The sequence below is a fragment of the Electrona antarctica genome, assembly GCF_951216825.1.
Source record: "Electrona antarctica genome assembly, chromosome: 9".
NCBI lineage: Eukaryota > Metazoa > Chordata > Actinopteri > Myctophiformes > Myctophidae > Electrona > Electrona antarctica.
The window spans coordinates 45,599,928-45,627,778 of NC_136790.1; the positions used below are offsets into that span (position 1 = coordinate 45,599,928).

The 27,851-nt window shown below is 42.7% G+C and overlaps 2 protein-coding genes across 3 annotated transcripts in view; one reads left to right on the top strand and one right to left on the bottom strand.

The window, feature by feature from the left end:
• Positions 1-2,916: 2,916 nt before the first annotated feature.
• rtf2 (replication termination factor 2) overlaps positions 2,917-27,851 on the top strand; it is a 40,563-nt gene continuing 15,628 nt past the window's right edge. For both annotated transcript variants that reach the window (XM_079511286.1, XM_079511287.1), the window contains exons 1-5: positions 2,917-3,113; positions 4,131-4,225; positions 5,083-5,176; positions 7,460-7,599; positions 8,508-8,586. In XM_079511286.1, the coding sequence (XP_079367412.1) occupies positions 3,045-3,113; positions 4,131-4,225; positions 5,083-5,176; positions 7,460-7,599; positions 8,508-8,586 (477 nt within the window). In that variant the 5' untranslated portion in view covers positions 2,917-3,044. The remainder of the gene's footprint in view (positions 3,114-4,130; positions 4,226-5,082; positions 5,177-7,459; positions 7,600-8,507; positions 8,587-27,851) is intronic.
• Positions 19,897-24,148, bottom strand: gcnt7 (glucosaminyl (N-acetyl) transferase family member 7; the record flags this gene model as incomplete). The annotated part of the gene is made up of 4 exons (XM_079509683.1): positions 19,897-20,156; positions 21,100-21,195; positions 21,855-22,599; positions 23,939-24,148. The coding sequence occupies 4 exons, from the start codon at positions 24,146-24,148 to the stop codon at positions 19,897-19,899; spliced, it is 1,311 nt and encodes a 436-aa protein (XP_079365809.1).

A 27,851-nucleotide genomic window follows, 5' to 3' on the forward strand; every position in this document is an offset into this window, starting at 1 on the left:
GGAAACAGATCTCATTAGCACTCATTGCAAGCTATCTTCCAAGAAAACTTTCATCTTTAGACCACTTTGACAAGAGGCTTGAAAGCCAGACTAATGTCACTTATACTAGTTCTTTATTTATTGGCCCACCGTAGAAAGGAGATGGTCAATGAGGAAGTGAAGTCATTTGAATTAAATTGTTGTTGTTGTTGTTTTTCCAGGTTTAGCAAATGTTTCAAAGCCTGATCATTGTGGTAGGCCTATTGTGTTGAAAATAGGCAATCTAGGCCTACAAGTTCTCATCATATCGAAGACATTTAATGTGATTGTATATGATTGGCTATTTTCAATAGATAATAAATTAAAGGCATAATCATACAAAGTATGTAACATAAAAATACTACTACTACTACCTCTTCTACTACTACTACTACGACTACTACTAATAATAATAACAACTAGAAAAGGATCGCTGCAAGCAGCGATAAGGCCGGACCAAGCAGGAAGGCAATACGAATAATATGCACAAGAAACATGGAAGACCATGGAATTGTTACAGGGTCGGTTTTTTATAGTGGGGGCAGGTACGGGTTCTTGAAGACTCATACACAGAGTTGGCGGTGCCCAGATTTGAACCCATGACTTTGTGTTGCAAAGGCAAGAGCTCTACCGAGCTAACAAGCAAAATCATTCAGTGTTTTTGTAGAAAGTTGCGCAAGGATAACAGATGATAAGGTGGGTATAAAGATTTATGAATTGACTGCGTATAAACCAGAAAATGTACCAGATTCGGACGAGGAGCTCAATGAGTGAAAACCAATGAAATGAGTCTGAAACAGGGATTAAAGGTTAACTGAAAAATTATTATTAAACTTCAGAGAAAATAAACAGCTTTGAACATTCATGAAAAACAAACAAATGGGGCCCACTTTAAGTTGTTGACTTGAAAAGTCCCAGTTCAGTTCATGGAAAGCAGTCTCTTTCTCCAATTTGGAGAACCAGATTACCACATTTGTGGGTGAAGGGGGGTGGGGAAATGAAATTAAATGAAATGATTACTATATTTACCCAGGGTATCTGGGCTAAGCTCAAGAGCTTGTTTCCAGCCAGGCCCTGCTCATAGAACATTTCATCGTAGTGGTTCAATGCCTTGTTCAAGGGCACTTCAGCGGTGGTAATTTTGGGAACTGCCCATAGATCCGAAGTCCCGTTGGTCCGAACATGCACTGCTCCCGTGCTTGCGGTTATGTTTAGGTTAGGATTAGAGATAGGGATAGTAATTTCGGAACAAGGAACCTTCTGACTAACGACACGGCACCGGTAATTTTTACGTGTCGGACCGCTGATTCGAACTGGCGACCTTCCGGTATCAAGACCGCTCCGCAATCCGTTCGGCCACCGCTGGGGGGGGGTTCAGAGTTCCGGGTCGGCTCGCCAGGTCTGGGTACCATCCGGTACCAGAACCATCCATGCAAGGGAATCCTTTCAGGATACAAAAAACCTGAACTGAAAGGCCAGGTGTCCAAATCAGTCTTTGTTTCAAAATCACTGTTGTACAACATCAAATAATCTATCAATTCATGAGTAAAGAACCTGATTTGATCAGGATCAAGTTCATTATACACTTTTCCCACTAAACAAATCAGTTTCTAGCATTGTTACGGCCCTTTAAACTTGGCTCAACCAAGGGCTAACATAAAAGGACACAAAGTCAGATCAAAAGTTTACAAAGATATTACACATTTATTTAAAATCCTGCATTGAAAAACAGGGACTGATGGAAATAATACTTACGACCAGCCCATCTGAAACTTAACTAATAACAGCAACAAAAAGGGAACACAACTGTTCAGTTTGGGTGTTTGGGAGACAATGAGCTGCTGGCCACAGGCCCACTTATATAGCCTGCAACTAATCAAGAACAGCTGACTAAGGGTGTGGTAGCCAGATCTCTCAGGTGATTGACAGGTGAGGCACTTTAGACCAGCAGAGGAAAATTTCACAAAACGGAAATTTTCATTGGCTCATAAAACTTTCATTTTTTCACTTAAAAAAACGTACTATACTTTTCCATGTCCGTATAGGTCCAAAGTTCACGTGTAGAGGTTTTCGTGCATTTTGATCAAAGATCCTGGGAGGAGATGCATTTTAATTGATTTTCATATAATTCAAAATGGCGGGTGATCTAGAGGTCAGAGGTCAAAAGTATCAGCACAGAACTTGTTCGGCATGAGGAGACGCATATGTGTGTCAAGGTTTCATTGCCGACGGTCAAACGGTTCATGAGCTATGCCTGGTCAAAGTTTGCATTTTCAATATAGCGCTATTAGCGCCACCCTTTGGCCAATGGTTGTGGGCTTCGCATCCTCACCGTTTGGCATGGCCCTCTACCATGTCTCCAAATTTCGCGAAAACCGACTGCACGGTTCAGTCAGAACTGCTATTTTTAGCGGAAGAAAATAAATAGCAGTTTTTAAGCTACACTTTTTGTCCCTTATATGTCTAGCCTATCCCATGATAGACGCATTGTGAGCTTGTAGATCTGCTGTATTTTCAAAAGATTATTATTTGAACACATTAAATGGGACATTCTGTACAAGTAGGCCTAGGCTACTTTTTGGTACATTTTGGTACATTTTGGTACATGAAGCCGATACACGTGTACTTTTACTCAAGTAAATGTTGAATTCCGGACTTTTACTTGTACTAGAGTATTTCTATGACTATATTGCAGTATTGGTACTTTTACGAGTCAAGTAAGTAATGTAATTACTGTGTAGTACATTAATACTGCCTAGAAGTTGTGAAGACGTACAAATCCAAAACTGTGGCGTTGCTTCCACCTCGTGGACAACGACGGAAACTACAGCCATGTGTAATTCGTTCATCCGGGCAGTAGAGGGCAACCAAAGAAAATTAAGAAATGACTCTTGTTGGTCCTCGTCACTTGTCGTTGTTTGTTTACAGCAAAGCAACAGCTTCCTACGTTCCTACTTTGCTTGGAGCTTTCTGCTAGTTTTTCTTTTTGTTGTTTTTCATAAATCTCCAGTTAATTCCTTTTCAAAATGGGATGTGATGGTGGAACTATTCCTAAAAGACACGAGTTGGTGAAAGGACCCAAAAAAGTGGAGAAGGTTGGTCCGAATGCATCGTTATTATTGTCGACGATATATTGTCAGAACCTCGCTAGCTGGTAGCCAGCCAGCTAACACGGTAGCCTTTGAGAGAAAGACGAGTATTATTAAAGCATTATAAAGTATTTATAAAAGTGTGACTGACACACTAGTTCAGGGGTTTGGTTTTCAACCCTTTTCACATCAGGGTCCATTATTTATTCGGCATTTTGAGCCACGGTCACGGACCATCATTTGATGAGATTTAATAACCTCTCAGACCCACAATTTTGTTGTCGTTGGATAATATTTTGTCCATTAGGAGAGACAACAGGCAAACGTTGATCAAAATAACAATTAAATGCAGATGATCTGAGCTATAAGGGTCCTTTTGGTTAGGTAAGGTTACCAACTCTTACATAATTTAGCTGGGGACCATCTGGATTCTGGAACCCGCTTAAGGTTTTCATTATTTCAACCTCACTGGTTGAAAACCACTGCACTAGTTCAATAGTATTGTTTTCTGATCCACTGTGATGAAGTCATACAAACAATACATTTCTGATTAATTGAAAATGGAGGACCCTGGTGAAGCTCTGGTCCAGTGGAGCAGAGCTAATCCTGATGTAAACAAGTCTTACTGCTTTTCATGGTTTTGTCCTCAAAAGTAGCAGTTTTTCTATTGACTTGTGCTTTCCTTTGAAATGTACCCATTCTACATACTGTGAAATGAAAAGTTCAACCAATCAAACTAAAGACACCTGACTTGGCTGACTATGTAAATGCGTATAGTTGGGTACCGTAGTCTAGCTGTATTGAGTTGTGCTTGAAATGTACTGTAATTCTGCAAACTGTTAATAAATATTTCAATCAATCAATCAAAAGCTACTGTACCTTTTTTAGCTTCTGCGATTCCAATTCCAATTTACGATTGTCAATACATTGTTTGAACATGAAGCTGTCACGTTCAAACTGTCCATGGGATGATAGTGTGTCATGAACATGTCTCAGTTCATATTGTTGTTGTATGTGTTGTAGGTTGACAGGAGTGCGGAGCTGCTCGCTAAGTGGAAGCACTGTGCTTTGAGCCAGGAGAAACTCAGGCGCCCCATTGTCGTCTGTGAACTTGGAAGGTGAGAGGCTTTCTGTTCGTCATGTAATGCAGCGATTCTCAAACTTTTAAGATTTCAATGACGTCCACTGACCCCAGTTTAACAGAGCCCCGTTTGACACGAGTCACACGACCATTATTATTTCAATTTCTGGGACCCCCCCCCCCATCTGTCACTCTGCAGTCAGGTATAAAAGGCCTTTATTTAGATGGCATCAGCTCGGCAATAAAAAAAAAACGACCAACGCATTTCGTCTGTCAAGCCTTAGTCTGGGTCCCATAGTGTCCATCGGTGATCTGCAATTTACCAGATCTGGAGAAACCGATCTTTTATACCATTTAAGTGGTATAAAAGTCAATCGGCTATATTATAATATCAGTTTGCATCAGGCCTAAACATTCTCCCCTTCCTCCCCACACACAGGAAGTTTTGACATGTGTTTTTTTTTTCTTTTACATATAATTTTGGAAACACACACACACACATATGGTTAGACATATCTTTCTTAAAATATAGTTGTCATATTTTTTGTTTCACTATTTGTTAAATTCTTTCCAGGTACAGCAGCAATTTTTCATTGAGCAGAGCCTTATCATGCACACCTTAAATGTAGTAGCGCTGTTAACTCCAAGCAAATGCTATACCACCAAGGAATGTTGCGCTGGAGTCATAGGACATGGGCATAGACATTTAATGTCATAGGACATATTAAATGTCTTTTTTATTTAGGTGCTATATCATAACACAGGTCTCTAAAGTCATTCTGCTGACAATGTCGTGCTCCTGAGATGCACCGGACCTGCCGTTAATTGTTTGAACTCCTTTTATTCCAGACACTTAAAACACATTTGTAATAAAACCTGTTTTGTTATTCAAAGGCTCTATAACAAAGATGCAGTCATCGAGTATCTTCTGGATAAGACTGCTGAGAGACCCAACATGGACGTGGTAACACACATCCGTGGCATTAAGGTATGCTTTCACTGTGCTTTTTCACACTCTGGGCACGGACATGCTCCTTTAGCTAAGCCCCGCCCTCTCCCACTTAGACACTCCCACTTGGACACTTTCCAGCTGGGCTCATTCATTCCAATGTAAATATCATGGTATTTCACACATTAAATACTGGTTCATTTTTGGAACCAGACCTTCAAAATCTCTTCCAAATCCGTCAACAAGGCCTGCCATATGCACTGGAAAAATATGTGCGTGGCATTTCTTTTTTTAATCTTATATTTTATCATATAGGAAAACTATTGGTGGAGAGGTTTGTCTAACGGTTAGACTCTAATCCATGTTATGCTTAGCCGTGATTGCACCATAGCAGTTTGGGGAGGGGCTTAGCTATAGCTCGAGCAGCGAGCCCACAAAAATGTTAAGTTTTTGTGGGCTCGCTGCTTTTGTCTCCCCCCTCCCGAACAGGGGGAGATAAAGGACTGAACTTTATTAAGCACAAACCGAGATTGCAAACATTTCCACAATACGCATTGTGTGACTGGAATGCACGAATTACAGAGGTAACCAAGACTTGGCAGGACAGCAACAGGAACTATAGATATGTGGAGAAAGGTACAGTACAAACTGTATGCTGCCTGGAACTATAGATATGTGGAGAAAGGTACAGTACAAACTGTATGCTGCCTGGGACTATAGATATGTGGAGAAAGGTACAGTACAAACTGTATGCTGCCTGGAACTATAGATATGTGGAGAAAGGTACAGTACAAACTGTATGCTGCCTGGAACTATAGATATGTGGAGAAAGGTACAGACGCAAACACATTATAAGTATGATTACGCAACTTAAATACTATATACTATACCATACTATATTACATACTATATTTAAGAGTGCTTGAATATAGTATACTAAACTATACTAACTATATAGTACGTATAGTTATAAACTATATAAACTACAAACTCACATGTTCTGCAATTTTTTTCTGTGTTTGAAAATGTATATATGTACACGGCTACACGCTCAAGATACAATCTTCAAGCTCACAAAACGCTGTGATCGGACACATTGTGAGCTTATAAATCATCTATTTGCTTTTTACATGTTTAACAATTATTTCTATGTATAAAATAAGGCTTAACGCTGCACCATGATTGAACGTGGTTTCCTGCACAAGTTCTGCTGACTTTTTACCATTGCATGCTTGCCCAGGGGATAAATTAAATCTTGACCATCAATTCAAAATTCATGTCAAATCCGGTGTCTAGAAGAGACTAAGTAACACAGTTTTCAAATGCTTCCGTCATACAGTGGAGCACGGAAGCTCTAAAAATGATTAAGTGATAAAGCGAATGTGAAGCCTATAAAAATCATCGAAGCATATAACAATCATCGAAGCATATAACGCTTAGTTGCTTAGCAGAACAAGGAAATTAAAATATTACTCGGGACAGTTGTCTGGCTACGCGAGACATGACCTTTGACCTGATCTAAATTTCTCAATAGACGAAGAGGGAGACAACATTCCAACTACCCCAATTGTATACATTTGTTACAGTATATTGCATTAACATACTCTACCATACAGATTGGACAAAATTACATATTATTTTTTAGATTTCTTTACGTAGTGCCGCTTTAAGTGAATACATCCTTAAAATCACAACACTGGTCTCATAACACAATATCTTGTATTGATTATTATATTATTGCCCATCCCTAATTCCACCTGAAGTGAATCCTTTACCTCACATTCCTTTATTTGACTGATAAGCCATTCTTTATTCATGTCAGGATATCACAGAGCTGAATCTGACTGATAACCCATTCTTTATTCTTGTCAGGATATCACAGAGCTGAATCTGACTGATAACCCATTCTTTATTCTTGTCAGGATATCACAGAGCTGAATCTGACTGATAACCCATTCTTTATTCTTGTCAGGATATCACAGAGCTGAATCTGACTGATAACCCATTCTTTATTCTTGTCAGGATATCACAGAGCTGAATCTGACTGATAACCCATTCTTTATTCTTGTCAGGATATCACAGAGCTGAATCTGACTGATAACCCATTCTTTATTCTTGTCAGGATATCACAGAGCTGAATCTGACTGATAACCCATTCTTTATTCATGTCAGGATATCACAGAGCTGAATCTGACTGATAACCCATTCTTTATTCTTGTCAGGATATCACAGAGCTGAATCTGACTGATAACCCATTCTTTATTCATGTCAGGATATCACGGAGCTGAATCTGACTGATAACCCATTCTTTATTCTTGTCAGGATATCACGGAGCTGAATCTGACTGATAACCCAGAGTGGGACGGAGAGAGAAGGAACGCCAAGGGAGACCACTATGAGGACGTGCACAGTGCCATGTTCATCTGTCCTGTCGTAGGCCTGGAGATGAACGGCAAACACAGGTAACAAGGTTGAAGAGCTCATTAGTTTATAGTGGCTCATAGTTTTCAAAAAGCTGTTTCCGAACTGAAGATGTGCATCGTAATTATACGGAGACATTTATTTTAGGGACGCTACACATTAGTTATGCTATCTGTTCATGTCATGGCGTTTAGCGATACAAGTAGGTTAACGCTTATTACTTAACCCATTTTGGGTGGGAACCCCTTTTGGTGTTTTAAGCATTATGTTATGCTTTAGCTGTTGAAAAATAGCAGATCTACCGAGTGCCGCGTCTGCTATTTTTGAAAAATCGTGAAAATGTGCCTGAAATCTTTGAATATATATTGTTACAGAGCGAGTTTTAAACTCAAATCTTTGCTACTGGGAGGGTCCCTGGAACTACATATTTTCAGATGGGGGTCGGCGGCCAATGTCATATATATTTGGGGGTCCTTGACATGAATATGTTTGAGCACCACTGACAGAAACATGGGGTTTTTTTCCGAAAACGGTCAGGATTTAGAAGACATTTGTAGAATCGTTCCCAGGTCTAAATGGGTTAAACCCTGTATACTTCATTGCCCCGTGTCCTCCAGGGATTTGTACGTGGCCCACTCCTTTCCCTCTACTCGAAATATCTTCGCTGAAAATAACCGATTTACGAGCTCAGAACACATGACGTGTTGTGAGCATGTAGATATTTTCACAGAATGTTTGCCTATTATGACATGGGATGACTTTCAAGCGATTCAAATGGTGGACTTTGAACATTTTTGAAGAATTGTTTGTAATGTGTAATATGGACTGATTCTATTTAGTTAATTCCGGAAAGTTGTTTTCAAATTTTTGAAGCTTGTGCTAAAATTGTTTAAGAATACTTTCACAGGATGATGTTGTTTTAAATGTGCTATTTATTTGTTCTTTTTAGGTTCTGTTATTTGCAGACCTGTGGCTGTGTCTTCTCTGACCGGGCTCTCAAAGAGGTCAAGACAGAGATCTGTCACAAGGTAAGGAACATGACAATATTCAGCCTGGGACTCCCAACCCACCTTCTTCCATAGTTCCATTTTACCACAGGGCGGCTGTGGCTCAGGAGGTAGAGCAGGTCGTCCAATGATCCATGGGTCGGCGGTTCGAATCCCGGCTCCTCCTGTCTACATGTCGAAGTGTCCTTGGGCAAGACACTGAACCCCAAATTGCTCCCGATGTGCTGGTTGGTACCTTGCATGGCTTCCGCTGCAATCGGTGTATGAATGTGTGTGTGAATGGGTGAATGTAATGCACAATCTATGTAAAGCGCCTTGGATAAAGGCGCTATATAAATTTACCATTTACCTTTCCTGAAGCAGAAATAGTTTGGGCTTAACTCTCAACTCAACTCAAACTTTATTTATAGAGCACATATTACAATGACCAATGGTCGACTAAAGTGCTGTACAGGTTAAAAACTGGACGGAAAAAGAAGACGGGCAAGAAACAAAGAATAACGGATCAATACAAGCAAACATAACATAACTTCATAGCAAAATATGACGGAAAAATAAGAAATTAAATTGTAGAAGGAGCTAAAATCACCAAAAATAGCCAATTTACAAGTTAACAATGCGATGTAGCGCTTTGTTATATAATAAATGCATAATAAATCAGACATTATATACACGATCTTGCATGGAAACCAAACTACTGAGACAGAAGGTATATTTTAGTTTCACTACTTGTTGATCAATGCATAATTCTTTGTAAAAATAACACTAACCAATCCTGCTTTGAGAAATGTTACTGGTCATTTTTCACTTGGCCAGGTGAACATTTCTGTGCCCGTTAACCCATTCTGGGCGGGAACCCCTGTTGGTGTTTTAACTTAAGCATTATGTATTGAAAAATAGCAGATCTACAAGCTCATAGCGTGGCACCGAGTGCCGCGCTACGAGCTTGTAAGTCTGCTATTTTTGAAAAGTCGTGAAAATGTGGCGCAAATCTTTGAATATATATATATATTCTTTCAGAGCGAACGTTTTTAACTCAAATCTTTGCTTCTGGGGGGGTCCCTGGAACAGCATGTTTTCAAATTGGGGTCGGCGGCCAAATACAATTCTGGGTCCTTGACATGAAATATTGAGCACCACTGATATAGAAACATAGGTATTTCAGAAAACTGTCATGATTTAGATTTTAGAAGACATTTTTTAATTTTCGACGTCAGGTCAAAATGGGTTAATGCAGCCAAGGGTAAATAATAAATAACGCTACATAACTTGCCGGTTGAGCGAATATGATTTTCTTTTTCTTCCCCTTTCCCTAATAGATTTTTAACCTTTCGATCAGGCTGTCCACTGCCTCTAGCCCTTAGAGTTTGGCACAGAGGAGCTGATTACTTTTATTGTTCTCAGTTCCTTTGACTGCAATCTGTGTGGATGTTTGTTCGCAGTGGTGAATGATTACATACTGAAGTATGCTGTTGCCCCATGGATTGGTTTGGTTTCCACTGACCAGTGACCTGTTCACACACACTCTTTTAACCCATTTAGACCTGATGACGATTCTACAAAGGCCTTCTAAATCCTGACAGTTTTCTAAAAAAAACCATGTTTCTACGTCAGTGGACCCCCAAAAATATATGTAATTGGCCGCCGACCCCCATCTGAACATATGTTGTTCCAGGGACCCCCCAGAAGCAAAGATTTGAGTTAACAGCTTAAGTGCTATAGCGCCGGGAATCCACAAGATGGGGCCGTTGCCCCGAGTTGTTTAAAAAAAGTCCCCCAAATGACCCCAGTTGTTTTGGTTGGTTTTAACCATAGAGTATATAAAAGGATAGAGACTGATCTGGCGCGAAGCTCCGCCCCCCCCGCTATTCATGTCAGTGGAAGTTGCTCAGTGGCGTTTTGAAGCACCCGGAAGAACCGTCTACTTCCGCCTTTTTTCGATTTGGGCACCAAAATTTGGGCACCAAAATGCGGAAGTGCAAACGCGCTCAACGTTAAAGCCCAGCTGCACGGGGTTTCCTTGTCATACTTCCACGGGTCCGCCTGCAGTCCCTTCTCTTACCGCTAGGGACCAGTGCTTCAACGTTGGAAATTCTCACTGGCCCCTTGGTTTTAACCTGTAGTGAAAGTCGGCCATTTCATTATACTGACCTCCCCGCACTTTTTTTTATATCATAACTAAGTCAATTTAAGCTCAAATCAAGCGCCGAATATCGCATTTTTTGCAGATTATGAGCCATAATGCATATAGATGCGGCTTGTGCACGGGCGTGCACACGGGATTTTTGGCCGTTTTGACGTGAGAATCGCTCGGAGCTAGCTAAAAATGTTGCAAAATGCTAACGTGATGCTAATCAAACGGCGATTAACGCGTATTAAACAAAAACTCGCCTTTACGGCTCTGGCACCGGGGACAAAGTAATCTCGTCTTAACGCCTATGGCACTTATCCTGTTAAAACGTTCCCCCTGAAAGAATATATATTCAAAGATTTGCGCCACATTTTCACGATTATTCAAAAATAGCAGAACTACAAGCTTGTAGATCTGCTATTTTTCAACAGCTAAAGTACAACATAATGCTTAAAAACACCAAAAGGGGAATTTTGCAAAGAAAAGGAAAAACGTTATGTGGCCCCGTTCATGCTTGCACTACCTTGTTGCTGCTGAATGTTTTTCGCTTCACCTGTGGGGCGAGGGTTGCTGCCGTTTCGGCACCGCTCCTGCTACTTCAACAGCCCCAGGGCAGGACACCATTTTGGCCGCGTTACTGGACTGCTTCCTTCCTTGTTGGTCCACTGAAAGGATTTCTTGGGTTTCACAAGGGATAACAAACAAGACAAGTCCGATTTATTGTGGTGTTTTTGTATAAGAGGTACAGGCTTCAAGGTTTAGTTTTCATCACGACATGTGCATTCCCTGAGATATATTTGCCAATAACGAGCGTTATTACAGTATATGCAGCAGGCTTGTTTACTGTGGGAAACCAGTGGTAGCAAATTAACTCCCCTTTGGTTTGTGGTGTTTTGATAAAGACCTTAAGTTGTCTTCATTGTCTTGGGAGTTGCATCGCCTGTTCCCTATTGAGTGAGTCTAGAGTCTTCATGTGGTTTGTTTTCATCCTAACTTTGGCTGCTGGCTGTGGATTTATTTTATTTTACGATACTTTTCCCAGTCTATTTTAGGAATAGACCATGTCTGACTGAGCCGCTGTACCACGGGAATGTCCTTTTTTTTTCTTCTCCTTTTTTAAACATACAACGTTTGTGAAATATCTAAAGATTGTCATATTGTCCTTACTGTAACGGTAGTTGTGATTTTGTAACTCAAAATAAGTATTTCTTTTTGCAACTAGGGCCCCAAAATGTGCTCATTAAAACCCACGTCATTGGTTTTCAGCTCCTGTCCTGGGGTCCCAGAAAAGTGCTAGTTCTCATTAACACACGCATCCGTCTAGACATTAATTTATACCCGGGCCATTAATGCAATTAACATGTTAGAATAGAAGAGTGAAGCACCAGCGGCCCATAACCATCGATTAAGATGACTTGAGAGATTAGATAGCAGTCGGCTGATGAGAAACAGTCATTGTTGCTTTTTCTGTGGCACTGGCAGCAGTTCAGCACAGGTCAATTCTTTGACTCTGATAGAAATAGGACCTAAAATAATAAGCGGAGCTATTTAATTGTGCTGCTAGCTAGTTGGGCACTCGTGGGAACCCAACTCTCTCAAAAGAGATTGTACTTGAGATGGACTTATTTGGTAACACACTGTTGCCAGTAGAGCCACAGAGATTGTAGCTCTTTGATCTCACCATTAGTTTATTCAGTACTTTGCAGTACTCTGCGTATACAGTGGTTAACCCGATTTAGTTAACTCATGAGAATGCACATAAGTATGTAAGGGATAATATCTGGCTAGTATGTAAGGGATAATTTCTGGCTTCGCCTCGGTGGTTAAACTCCCTGTCGGTGAATTAGCTCCCGACAATGACCACCTAGCCAGATATTATCCCGCTTATTACATACATGGCTACCTAACATAAATTAATACATTGACCCAAAACACAACAAAAAAGGTATTCCATAAGTTTGCGCTGGCTGCGTCTGGCCAGCTGCAGGGCTGCAGCACTGTCGGAAAACAAGGAAGTGAGTTGATCAAAGATAATCCATTTTCGGGTCCTGCTTCGTCTATTTCTCGCTCGAATGTTTTCAAAAACATTTTTGAGAGCAATGTTTAGCTGTACATGACATTGTGTGTCACTAGTGTGTGTGTGTGTGTGTGTGTGTGTTTACATGGCTGTCATGTTGGAAACAGCAGTAAACTAGAAAAAGTGCCCTTCTGGGCACAGGTCTCCACCAGGAGGATAGGAGTGTGTGTGATGTTTGGCAAAATGTTTAGGAGTAATATAATTGTGTGTGTGTGTGTGTGTGTGTGTGTGTGTGTGTGTGTGTGTGTGTGTGTGTGTGTGTGTGTGTGTGTGTGTGTGTGTGTGTGTGTGTGTGTGTGTGTGTGTGTGTGTGTGTGTGTGTGTGTGTGTGTGTGTGTGTGTGTGTGTGTGTGTGTGACACAGCTTGGCCTGTTGTAGCGCCACCATGAGGCTGATTTGAAAACTGTCAAGTGGCATTTTTTCCTCAGCCTAGTGGGAATATGCATGCAGTTTCACCGAAATCGGACGCTGCGTTGAGTAGTTGTGGCGATTTGTACAAAACAGGTACAAAGCGGGCTACTCCTGAAAAGTTTAGAAGCCAATCGTAGGCAATGAAGGTGGATTATGATAAATCAAACAAACCCGTCTTGATCACATGACTATGGAGAGCATGTGTACCGATTTGCGTGAAATTTGGATAACATCTGTAGGAGTAATATTAGAAAATGTGTTTTACATGTCGGCCTCCTGGTGGCGCTATAAAGAGCAGATGTGAAAAATTCCAGGCAAAGGTTTTTCCTTGGCCTCTAGGGAGTTGGCATACAAAGTTATCCACAAATCTGTGCAGTTGGAGGTAAAAACACTTTTCGGCCAGTTATAGCGCCACCATGAGGCTGAGTTGAAAATGTTCACGTGGCATTTCTTCCTCTGCCTAGTGGGAATGTGCGTGCGCAATTTCACGGAAATCACACGATGTGTTCATGATTTGCAGCATTTTTTTTAAACTGAACACTCCTGCGAACTTTGGAAGCCAATCTTAGCCAATCAGGATGGAGTCTGAGAAATCTGAAAGACCCGTACTGTGTACCAATTTGCCTGATGTTTGGACAAAATCTGTAGGTGTACTGTCCAAAAACTTGTTTTGCACAAAGCGGCCTCCTGGTGGCGCTATTACAGGCCGTTCTGGAAATTTTGGGGCAGAGGTTCATCGTTGGCATCCAGGGAGTGTGTGTGCAAAATGTGGCATCGACCGGGTTAACAGTGCCGGAGATTAGCTGTTCACAGACGGACACACGGACGGACACACGGACGGACGGACGGACGGACACACGGACGGACGGACGGAGTGCAAAACATACTCTCTCCCCATGCCTTCGGCCTGGTGGAGACAATCAAGCGGGGCGTAGCGCAGCAGCGCAGCCGGTGCTCAGAGGGTTTGATTAGGCAGAGGTCTGTTATAGAGCGGAGCGGTCATTATGATGAGATAACTCACCGCTGAATTAAGCGATTGACCAATCAGAATCAAGCATTCAACCAAGCCATGTAATAAAGGGGTGCAACCAATATGATATTATATCGGTATCGGCCCCTGATACGGCTTAATTCACGTATCGGAGATAGGCTATCACGTCACCGATCCACGTTCCGATACAGAAGAGATGTTTACTACAGTCCATCCTGCAAAGTGCAATCACATGCAGTGAGCGAACCCAACGGACCTACAGTATGGGCAGAGTAGACTACAAACGTGACTACAGAAAGCCCAGAACTGTTAGATGAAGTATAGATAGATAGGCTATATGGTGAATACACAGTAAAACATATATTTTTTGGTTATGCTAGTAGCTCACTGCTACTGAATCAACCCTACAATCTCTGGTTCAATTCCGGCACCGTTTCCTGTCTTGTCTTCATTGCCTGTCTAAAATCAAAAAGCAAACCATGGGTTGTCTTTAAGTTAATTTTTGCCAGTCCCCATCGGCCTTCCGGGCTAGTTTGTGGCTTTTCAAGATCACTGGCTCCACCATTGTATTATCCACTGGCTTTTGTTTCGGCAAATAACAGTCAAGAAATGACCCGAATAATGAAGAAAATGAACTGATCTGATTCTGATCAGAGTAATTTATTTATTTGAAAACGTTATTCCAAGTTACATTTTGCAGCAGAGTGCAGAAGTAATGGGACGGAGGTGCAGTAGGCCTGTCACAATTATTTAATAATCGTCTAATTGCAATTATTTGAGATAATCACAATTATTTTGTCGTAATCCTACTATAAATGCGCCATGTCTTTGTGTGCGTGCGTACGTGTGTGCGTGTGTGTACGGTTGTAATGCACGTAACTCGAGAACCGTTTGACCCACAAACTTCACATTCGACACACGCGTTCCACACCCCCACAGGGAGTGCAGTGCCCGGTATCGAGTCGGTCAGACCCACGGTTCTCCAGAACCACCACAAAAGGATCTGGTCAGGCTCTGCCAGTGGGCCTAATGAGGCCAACTCCTTACACCTGGGCCAGGCTCTGCCAGTGGGCCTAATGAGGCCAACTCCTTTCACCTGGGCCAGGCTCTGCCAGTGGGCCTAATGAGGCCAACTCCTTTCACCTGGGCCAGGCTCTGCCAGTGGGCCTAATGAGGCCAACTCCTTTCACCTGGGCCAGGCTCTGCCAGTGAGCCTAATGAGGCCAACTCCTTTCACCTGGGCCAGGCTCTGCCAGTGGGCCTAATGAGGCCAACTCCTTTCACCTGGGCCAGGCTCTGCCAGTGGGCCTAATGAGGCCAACTCCTTTCACCTGTGCAATTTCCAGCCTCTGCCTCAGCCAATTGAGGCTCAACCAATCAGGCTCTGCCAGTGGGCCCAATTGATTGCCAAGTACACTTTTCAGTTTGCAGTCTTCACACACACAGGCACACAGATCTCCATGTGGGACACCGGCTGACAGTTAAAACAGGTGCTATGGCAATGTATATCATAAGGTTCCCAAGTTGCATCGTTCCCAAGTAGGCCGGTGGCCGACTGCGACGGGCACGTACAGGTCTAGTCCTACTATAAATGTGCCATGTCTCTGTGTGTCTGCGTGCGTGCATGCGTGAGTGTGTGTGTGTATGGTTATAATGCACGTAATTCGAGAACCGTTTGCCCCACCAACTTCTACTTCGACACACGTGTTCCACACCCCCGCAGGGAGTGCAGTGCCCGGTATCGAGTCGGTCGGACCCCCGGTTCTCCAGAACCACCACAAAAGGCTTTGCTCAGGCTCTGCCAGTGGGCCTAATCAGCCTAAATCCCCTCACCTGTGCAATTTCCAGACTCTGCCTCAGCCAATTGATTGCCATGGCAACCCCACACCTGACAATTGATTACTTAACCAGTCCACTTTTCACAGTCAGTCAGTTTTGCCCTCTTCAGAGACAGGCAGATACAACAGAGGTCTCCATGTGGGACACAGACAGACGGTTAAAACGGGTGCTACGAAAGGCATAGCCTCAAATAAGTTGAACATTTAATAAAATAATTCAGCACAAACAAACAATTCACACAATGGCATAATTTACCCATAAATAGAATGATCCATTAAATCTACCTCTATTTAATGAAATGATAAATAAACTTTTGTGGATCCATAGTTCTATGCACACACATTACTGTTTTAAGCCATGCAGATTTTTCCCTTGCTAACAGTACACACAATAATGTTAAACCGTTTATGTTGTATCACATTCACATTAAGCTCAACATTGACATCCATGGGATCAGTGTTCTATGACAACCTGAGAATTAGGGGGAAGGAAATACATGGTTAAATGTGGTAAAAGTCATACGATTTGTCACACACGTTACCGCAGTGAAATTTGTTCTCCGCATTTGACCCATCTCTTGGAGCGGTTGAGCCGCAGCCAAGGAGCGGTGAGCTGCAGCGTGCACCGTGCTCGGGAATCATTTGATTAGTAGATTTGACCCCCAATCCAACCCTTTGATGCTGAGTGAGGGAGGCATTGGGTCCCATTTTTACAGTCTTTGGTATGACCCGGCCGGGGATCGAACCCCGACCTCCCAGTTTCAGGGCGGACACTCTAACCACAAGGCCACTGTCTGGTGCAATGTGTGGCTTCTATTTGACTTATTAGGTAGGAGAAACTAGCTTACTCATTACTTACGCAACTCCTTGCAACAGGAAACTACTTGCAACTACTTCCACAATGGCAGTTGCAATGAGTTGGAGTTGCATTCGTGCGGGTTGATCTTTAAATGGTTTTGTGGCGACTACAGTTGCAAGTGGTGTGGTTTGGGATTTTGGGTTCCTCTGTAATGCGTACTTCTGTTTAGTACTTGATTTTTTTATCACTTCATCAGTTACTGCTTCATGTCGTCTGCTAGTTTTGTTCAGTCGTATACTATAATGTATTCATTTATGTCCCAAATTAAATTAAAACTCTCTCTCTCTCTCGCTCTCTCATATATATATAAATATAATGTATCTTGGAATTACATTTGCACTCTTCTTCATCAGCAGACTTCCTCTGCTCCGGTCATTTAGCTAATTATCATTAGTAATAACCTAAGGTCCCTGGGCTAATTTTTCATTCCGTTGATCATTTAACCAACCACTCAAACCTGTTGGAAAAACATTGTAGCAGACACAAAGAGATAGTATGATTAGCTTTCTGCTGACAAAGTACTCCAGCGTACTGCTGCATTTGTGACCCTTGAGAAACTGGGCCGTGAAGTTGTCTGCGTCAGGGTTTATGTATGTGTATTGTGTGGTTACTGTATTTGCCTGCGTGTGTATATGTGTGGCAGTGTTGTTTTTGGCAGCACATTTTGATTTCAGTTTTAGTCAGTCTTTTGAATAGTTTTAATTTAGTTTTAGTCACATTTTAGTCACCTAGAATGTTTTAGTGTTAGTCTAGTTTTAATAGACTAAATCTACAGTTGATTTAGTCGAACAAAATGTATTTTGGCGGGCCTTGATGCCGTCTCTAATGACTGTTTTTTCACGTGCTCACAAGCGACGCGTTGTGAGCTTGTAGATAGTCTATTTTCAGCATGCAACTAATTGTAAAATGACTTATACTGGATCTCTTGTCTTGTCCACTAGTCCCTTCCTAACATTTTAGTCTAGTTTTTATTTGACGAAATTGTCAGTATATTTAGTCCATCATAGCTTAGTTTTCATTTAGGTTCCATTTAGTTTTCGTCAGTGGAAAAAGGTAGTCGACGAACATTTTTCGTCTTGGTTTTAGTCAACAAAATTAACACTGGTGCTGCGTCTGCCCACATTTTATTGTATTCTTTGTGTTCTTGTGTTATTATGGTGTCATCACCCCTGCCTCTGTGCTCACAGTGATGCGCCTGCCTATTTATACCACAGAGTATTTCAGGCCAAACTGAACCTGTCAGTGACAACTCTCGCTCACTTGATCATCGGCGCACTTAGTTTTCCCTGGAATGTAAATGTTAAGATTGCCGTTCCCTTCTTCAGTGGCACCGCGTGCCTTTTTCTATTCGTGTTAACATTTTGTAAATATGGTTGTGATTGGTATTATTATTATTCAGCTGAATTCTGTTATGTATGCTTTTGTTTTTTCCTTGCTGTTCCATAAATCACGTTAGGTTTTACTTCCATCCCAATTCTGGAGTTGCTTTCTCCCGGATGTTTGTAGCCCTAAGTAGTCTAGTACAGTCTTAAATCAGGCCTTGAATCAACACTGACTCATTTAGCCTGGCCATTTTCATTCCTTTACACAAATAGGATTGATCACAAAGCAGCATTTCACATTCTTGTCTTGTGGCTCTCCCAACACATTGTGGACATTACCGTAACCGCCAACAAATACATACTGAATAGGCATGTAACGATACACTCACGATACGATACGTATCGCGATATGAGGTTCACGATGCGATTTTTCACGATATTGGAAACAAAATTATTTTCCAGACCGAAATGACCGAAAAATAATTTTTTTCAATGATTTAACTTCCCTTGCAAAAGTAGCATTACTTTTCTTAAAGGTACATTCAGTGATTTCACTTAATTCAACTATCACTTATTTTTTCGATAATCCTCCCTACTATAAAGTGTGCTGACCATATATGGAGTTCCTCCCTGTCCCCAGTGAGCCCCTGGGGTCAAAAAACCCTAGTTTCGGTTTGGGCTTTGGGTGGCAAAGCTTTCATCCAATCAGGATGAGAGGTGCCTTCCTCCAATCATGATCGAGTGTGGCTGGCATTGGTGCACGTGCTGTTGGTCTGTTGTACTTCCCCCACTGTAGAGCGTGTGCATGTGCACATCTTGTTACCGGGTGGACCGGGTTTTTTTCCAAATCACCCAAATCACTGAATGCTCCTTTAATTACTTAATTTCTGTGCAACAACTGTAAACATGCTTTCTTGTTTAGAACCTAGCTCGAGTTAACAAAAAAAAAGCTTTCTTTGATGGCATCTTAGGATAGATAGGATCTATTTGACAGTGCAGAAACATAATTGCCTTCCTTGATGTAGGCCTATGAATTCACCTGGGCACAGTCACAGACACACACAGCTCCCCTCTGCATGCTTCTACTACTGAAAGTGACTGCATGGAGTCTGTCTCATTTCTCTCCAAAAGCGCTTGAATATGATGGAATATGATTAAAGCTCACATTTCATATCACGCACACCATAATTTAACTAGCCCCCCTAAAAATAAAAAGAAAGATTTAAAAAGAAATCGTCTGGATTAATATCGATATATCGTTACATGCCTAATACTGAATATACTATACTCTAGACTGTAATGAAAAGACCAGAAGCTTTGCAAAAAGACAAATTGGACTAATGCAGCCTGAAAAGCTCAAAGATGTCCAATTGCCCGTAGAGCCTTGACCTAAACCGTTATCAAGTCTTGAAGAAATGATTGCAGGAAACCCTCTATCGCTCATGACCAGATATTCTATCCCCAATTAGAAAAGGAAATAGTCATCTCACAATTTTCAAGTTGATGAACACAGGAGGTCCTGTGCTATACTACATAACATAACTACACTACACATTACACAATACTTCACATTATCCTCAATGTGATCAGCTGTCAGAGAAGGTGCAACTCAATGGAACCTGTATGTGGTAATAGTCATCGTCACATACACTTATACAGTACAGTGTAGTCTATATTTCATTCAGGAAAACGGGCATCTACGTCATGGTCCTCCAGCACTGCTGTTGTGGTAGCTGCTGCTGCTGCTGCTCCTGTTTGAATGGACCTGTATGGCCAGCAGCCATGATGGCTCTATGGGCACCGTGGCCTGCCTTAGCTGCTTGTCTCTGTGCCATTGCTCCAGGCAGTCCAGTGCCTCGGGGAAGCTATCGCTCTCAAACTTGTTGGCGAACATGCTGTTTCTGTCGATGATCCACGGAAGGTCTTCCAGGCCGTAGATGCAGATGTCTCTTACATAACGCCCTGGGGAATTGACAAGACACACAGTTTTGACCAGATTAGAATACGACAACATTATTGTTTTCCATCTCCCTCTGAATTTAGAAGTTTCATTGTTATTTATATTTATATTGTTATTTCATCTTATTTCTTAAGCTTTGGCAGTCATGTTTGGCAGTCAGGTAATCGAACACAGAATTTCATTGTAAAATTATTTCTCGTAAAGGTACATTATCATTCAGTTCTAATGCATTTTAAAATGTGGATTGATTTGAAAGGACAAGCAAAAAAAATAATCCAACATTGATTTGAAATTAAAACCTGGGAAAATATGTTATTAAAATGATTAAGTTATCTTACATGTACCACAATGGAAACAAGCCCCCTGTGGTTAACCTAGGTCAAGTTTACTGTATACTTGGCGTGGGTTTTCGAGGCTTCCCTCCCCCATCCCCTCCCATATGTCTGTCAGAAGCCGTTGAGGGTTGATTTCACCCAACACCTGTTCGGACTGATGCTGCATGTTGGTCTCCTTTTGATGAAAGACACCATGCCATACTTGGCAACGTGTCACACATATGCAGTCTTATTTTCACCACGGGTGGATAATGTCTTTGCATACCGTGCCGTTAACACTTGAACTTCTAAACTGTTGCACTCTGCATTCAAGCATATTTAACCCATTTTGGACTGAGGTCGATTAAAACAAAGGCTTCACTGACAGAAACCCATGTTTCTGTCAGTGGTGCTCAACCTTTTTCATGTCAAGGACCCCCAGAATTATCTCTATTGGGCCACGGACCCCCATCTCAAAATATGTAGTTCCAGGGACCTCCCAGAAGCCAATATTTTAGTTAAAAATGTTCGCTCTATGAGCTTGTAGATCTGCTATTTTTCAATAGCTAAAGTATAACAAAATGGGTTAAATCCAAAAAAAAGTATCCAGTTTGATTACGGCCGACTGTACCTTTGCAGCCTTTGTGTGCCGTTCCCTCTTGATCCCTCCATTTTATTGACCGGATGTCTCCATTCCAGCCTCCGTCTACGTGGCTTCCTGGAGCTTCTATAGAAATGTAACCCAGACCAATTCAATTCTCAGTTCACTTAAAAAGAAATGCATGAATAGTAGACATTTGATTATCATTATTAATTAATAGCACAAACCCCAACTACAAGTCTAAACCAGAGAAAATAGTTCCTGGAATATCCAGATGCAACAGGTTTTACTGTATTTTTCAGGTGTAAGTGATGCCTAATTTATGCTTCATTGAACGACTGTCGTACACTAAGTATACAGTTGGAGGCCATCGATATTGTCCTTTTCTTTTTGCTGAGGTTTGCGTGATCTGCGCAAAAGGACAGTTAACCCATTTTGGGCGGAACCCCTTTTGGTGTTTTAAACATTATGTTATAATTTAGCTGTTAAAAATAGCAGATCTACAAGCTCATAGCGCCACCGAGTGGCGCGCTACAAGCTTGTAGGTCTGCTATTTTTGAAAAATCGTGAAAATATTTATTTCAGAAAACTGGAGGATTTAGAAGATTTTTTTTTTAATTTTGAGGTCAGGCCTAAATGGGTCAAATGATAAGGGACAATATCGGTGGCACCCAACTGTAGCAGACCTGGAGAGCTTGTAGACCCATCTATTTTCAGCACCCTGAAGTATAAATCAGACAAGGGGAAGTGAATAGTCGTCAAGTAAATGAGCTTTGGGGTCTAACCTTTGATGTGGTTGAGTGTTACCCAGTAGTGTTCGTCTGGACTGTAGGTGTCTCTGGACCACTCCAACAGGTCCTGGGCCACGGGGCTCGTCAGGGCAAAGTCTACAAAGTCTCTCGTGAGGGCGTAGTACGCCGTGCCGAAATACACTTTGAGGCCGTGAGGAGCGGGCTCCTTCTTCCACGCCCGCCCTCTCGGCGCCACGTACGATCCCACGATCTCCCTGTGCTGGATCTCTGTCCTGTATCCCATGGCCGTCGGCTGCCTGACGCCCGGGGTCATGTTCCTGTCCCTCCATTCCTTGCTCCGCATGTAACGCACCAGCTCCAGGTTGCTCTTGACCGGGAAGTCCTGCCCGCACGTGTTCACCACTTTCCTCCACGCCACCTCGGACCTCGCCAGGTCCCTCATGCAGTTCACGTCCGCCTGGAGGCGGGAGAAGCCGGCGTACGTGACGGTCTCGCTGCGGCTGGAGAGGAAGACATTGTTCGGGAGGCAGCCGACCAGTCTTCGTATGGCGGTCCGGTACTGCCAGGGAGCCTTGGCGTCCATGTGTACGCAGTAGACGTTCTGTGGAGCGTAGACGGCCCGCAGCAGACGCACAAAAAGCTCCAACTCTTTGTGGACGGTCAAGATGAAGGCTAACGGGTAGCTCTCCTCCTCGTCGCTCAGAGGTCTCGTGATGAAGTGGAGATCTTTGGTCAATTGTGAGCAGTTCAGATGAGAGTTGAAGATATAGCTTTCTACCTGATGGAGAGGAAAAAACGATTTATTGTTACAGTTGTCATGACTTTAGTTGCTCTCCCATTTTTTTCCTCCTATCTAACCCAGTACAGTAGAATGTTTTAGCTGGGACCTGCTAATATAATCACCTCTTGTCGGTCGGTAGGTTGGCTTCTTGGAAGCCTCCAATAAGTGAGTAGCCCCACCACCAAACATAATGCCATAGGTGTCTGTCGGTGTAGGTTCACAGAGGGATGATCTCTCAGTAGGGCTGTCACCATCACACATTTAAGCCATGATTCTAGACAGGAACCCCATTTGGTGTTTATAGCATTGTTATACTTTAGCTATTGAAAAATAGCAGATCTACAAGCTTGTAGGTCTGCTATTTTTGAAAAATCGTGAAAATGCGGCACAAATCTTTGAATATATATATATACAGTATATATTCTTTCAGAGCGATCTTTGCTTCCGGGTGGTCCCTGGAACAACATATTTTCAAATGGAAGTCGGCGGCCTATTACATATATTTTTGGGGGTCCTTGACATGAAATATTGAGCACTACTGATATAGAAACATGAGATCTTCCAGAAAATTGTCATGATTTAGAAGAGATTTTTAAAATTTCGTCCTCAGGTCTTAATGGGTTAAGTTGACGATTAATGTCACACAAATAATTGCGATTAGAGAATGATGAGAGAGTTACCATGTGGGGGTCCCCGGGTAGTCTCCGGGGGGGTCCCCGGAACATTCAGACCCCCAGGAACGTGCCCAGGGGGCCGGGCCGATTCCTTTGGCCAGTAAAACGGTTGAGAAATGACAGTTACCGTGTGGGGGTCCCTCTACTGTACTGTACTGGCACACCCGAAATCATCATATATACGGTTAATATGTGCGTGTGTGTGTGCTAGGTTGCGCACAGGTGGTGAAAAACAACCATGCTGTTTTCGTGCTCAGACCCAGCCAGCCAGCCACACACATAGCTCCGTAAGGGCGTGGTTGCACCACTCAAAAATAGAATAAATAGCTGATCTCCAAGCTTGTGATGCGTTGCTTTTTTATGTATGAACATTTCTCAACATGGTCACGATTATATGATGATTATGACAAAATAATTCCGACTATCTCAATTGCGATTATGCGATAATTGTGACAACCCTATTTCTCCGAGGGAGCAAAGGGAGTGGAAATGGGGAGAGAGATGGGGGGAAGACATGCAGTAAAGGCCGTCGGGATCGGGAGTCGAACCCGCGGCACACTGCCAGACTGGATTACCAGCCAAGGTGCCTGCCTGGACCATTGAGCCATGGCCCAGGCCAGGACAGACAATTTCTAAGTAATTACCTTATGTGGCCTCCCTACCTGGCAATCGCGCCGGTGCCATTCTAGTCCTTCCTCGGGGCTGGACAGAAAGGTACTGCATTTAGCGTCAAAGGGCCTGCATCCAACGGACACTATCAGGGGCTCGGGCTTCATCCGCACCTTGGCCCTCAGGTAGATGGCCGAGCAGATCACGATGCTTATCCCAAGGCACAACAAGAAGCTGCACTTGGCCCCTTCAAGTTGGAGCATAATAATCCAGCGACCCCTCTGTGCAGGCAGCGCAGCCCCAGGTTCCTACCCTCCTGCAACAAAGACAAAGGTTAGCCAGCCCTCCTGGAACGTTCAGGAATACCAAATAAGGTTAAATAACCCATTTTGACCTGAGATAAGATTCTAAAAATGTCTTCTACATCCTGACAGTTTTCTGAAAAAGCTATGTATCTTCGATTTTTCAAAATAGCAGACCTACAAGAGTAGGTTGTAGATCTGCTATTTTTCAATAGCTAAACCATAACATAATGCTAACACCAAAAGGGGTTCCCGCCCAAAATGGGATAATATGCGTGTGATTCTTTGAGACACGCATTTAATCCATTTTCTAGCTATATAGCTCAATGGGTGAAATACAGAGGAAGAAGAATCTGTCTGTGCAAATGATAGTCCACCCGGAGAACAATCGGTGTAATGTCCCAACTTGCATGGCGTAATGATTTACCCATATTTGATCACCCAGTACAATAAATGTTAATTCTAGGCAGTTTTTTTTTTTTTATGTTTTTGTCTTTTTGAGTGAATAAGTACCAGCAAGGTACAACATGCTTCTTGACAATTGAAAACCCATAGACATACAAACATCTAAGAGGATTGGTTTCTCAATACATTACGCTTTCTTTTCCTTCACGCCATCCATGCTCAGACTCTCCCTCACTCATACACATACAAACGCACAGACACAGGTTACCTATACCAAAAACGTATAACACAAGGCCCCTCTACACTCGTGTGTCCCTGCGCGGCAGTTGCAACTCCTTGCAACTGCCACTGGGGATAATGGATGCAAGTAGTTGCATGAGTTGCAAGGAGTTGCGTGGCTAATCATTGGTGCGGTTTGGCCTTTTAGGGTTTCCTGTGCTGGCGGACTCGACTATCTTGTAGATCAGTACGACAATGTCGTACTACGGAATCGGCATTTAAGAGATTATAGGCTGCAGCCGTGCAGTCCACATGCACTCTCATGATGTACATACTGTAGCCTACTACGTTATAAGTAAGACGCGCGAACGCGGGAAGCGAACGCAGCTCGTAAATTGCAAAAACAACAATTAGAATAAATTACGTAATTTTGTAAGGTTTTTGTTAAGTTACGTTTTTTTTAAGTGAAGTTCTTTTTTAAGTTAAGTTTTGTGTGTGTGTGTGTGTGTGTGTGCGTGCGTGTGTTTTTCCTTTTTTTTTTTTTTTTTTAAGTTAAGTTTTGTGTGTGTGCGTGCGTGCGTGCGTGCGTACGTGCGTGCACTATTATTTTGGGCTAGTATTGACAGTGTCGTCGTTAAGCACCGGCCCTCTGGTGGCAGGCCGGTGGTGTTACAGCGTGACGGACAGACAGACAGGATCTGCTGGGTCTCATAGTAAATGCTCACTGCATTCGCAATCACTGCGTTCGCAATAACCATGTGGTCAGGTTGTTCTCATGATGTACATACTGTAGCCTACTACGTTATAACCATGTGGTCAGGTTGTTCTCATGATGTACATACTGTAGCCTACTACGTTATAACCATGTGGTCAGGTTGTTCTCAGGATGTACATACTGTAGCCTACTACGTTATAACCATGTGGTCAGGTTGTTCTCAGGATGTACATACTGTAGCCTACTACGTTATAACCATGTGGTCAGGTTGTTCTCATGGTGTACATACTGTAGCCTACTACGTTATAACCATGTGGTCAGGATGTACATACTGTAGCCTACTACGTTATAACCATGTGGTCAGGTTGTTCTCATGATGTACATACTGTAGCCTACTACGTTATAACCATGTGGTCAGGTTGTTCTCATGATGTACATACTGTAGCCTACTACGTTATAACCATGTGGTCAGGTTGTTCTCAGGATGTACATACTGTAGCCTACTACGTTATAACCATGATGGTCAGGTTGTTCTCATGATGTACATACTGTAGCCTACTACGTTATAACCATGTGGTCAGGTTGTTCTCATGATGTACATACTGTAGCCTACTACGTTATAACCATGTGGTCAGGTTGTTCTCATGATGTACATACTGTAGCCTACTACGTTATAACCATGTGGTCAGGTTGTTCTCATGATGTACATACTGTAGCCTACTACGTTATAACCATGATGGTCAGGTTGTTCTCATGATGTACATACTGTAGCCTACTACGTTATAACCATGTGGTCAGGTTGTTCTCATGGTGTACATACTGTAGCCTACTACGTTATAACCATGTGGTCAGGTTGTTCTCATGATGTACATACTGTAGCCTACTACGTTATAACCATGTGGTCAGGTTGTTCTCATGGTGTACATACTGTAGCCTACTACGTTATAACCATGTGGTCAGGTTGTTCTCATGGTGTACATACTGTAGCCTACTACGTTATAACCATGTGGTCAGGTTGTTCTCAGGATGTAGCTGATCTACAAGCCCACAACACGTCGCAGGCTCTCAGCGAGACGCGTTGTGAGCTTGTAGATCGGCTATTTTCAGCATGCAACGAATTGTAAAATTACTTATAATACTGGATCTCTTCTTGTCCGCTTGTCCCTTCCTAACATTTTAGTCTAGTTTTTATTTGACGAAATTGTCAGTATAGTCTTAGTTTTAGTCGTCATAGCTTAGTTTTCATTGCGTTTCCATTTAGTTTTCGTCAGTGGAAAAAGGTAGTCGACAAACATTTTTCGTCTTAGTTTTAGTCGACGGAATCAACACTGGTAACAACCTATTTTCAGATGGGTGTCGGCGGCCAATTATCAAATTATACGTGGTTACATAATGCTAATTGGGGGAATGGCGTAGGTGGGTTATATAACGTGTGTTGCTGTCTCTGAGGATAATTCTTAATAAGTCATCAGAAAAAGCTCTGCTTCTGTGGTCCTTTTTCTCGGTTGAGTGTTGCAGTGCTAACTAGAAAGATCACACCCGTGTGAAGTGATTGGTGCAACTCCGTGTGGGGGTCCCGGGAAGTTCCAGACCCACAGGACCACAGCCAGCGTGCCGGCCCGGTTCCGGCGAGCCGCCCCACATCCAAAACGGTAGATAAATGAGTTACCATGTGGGGGTCTCTGGGGGTCCCCGGGGAGTCCCCGGGGGGGTCCCCGGAACATCCAGACTCCCAGAAATGTGCCCAGTGGGCCGGGCTGATTCCGGCGAGCCGCCCCACGTCCGAAACCGTTGAGAAATGACAGAGTTACAGTGTGGTGGTCCCTCTACTGTACCCTCTACTGTATACTGTACTGTCACTGTACTCACTGTACTGGCACACCAAAATGTGCTCCTCGGAGCAGAAGTCAATCCCAGCCAATCGGCAGAAGATTTGAAAAATGGGACAGAACTGTCTTGAACACATGGCTATAGAGATGATGGTAAATGGTGCATTTATATAGCGCCTTCATCCAAGGTGCTCTACATAGACAGGCATTACATTCACCCATTCACACACACATTCATGGAGGTGGAGGAAACCATGCAAGGGACCAACCTGCACATCAGGAGCAATTAGGGGTTCAGCGTCTGACACTTTGACGACTATCTCTGTTTGTATAACGTGTACCGATTTAAGATTTGCGTGATGTTTTGACAAAACCTGTTAGGAGTAATGGGTTTTTGGAAAAAAAACCCGACTGCAAGGGAAAGGCTCGCTCGACTCAAGTTGACAGTCAGTGTGGGTTAACTTCAGCCGTATGTTGGGTGCAGATTCAGGGAACA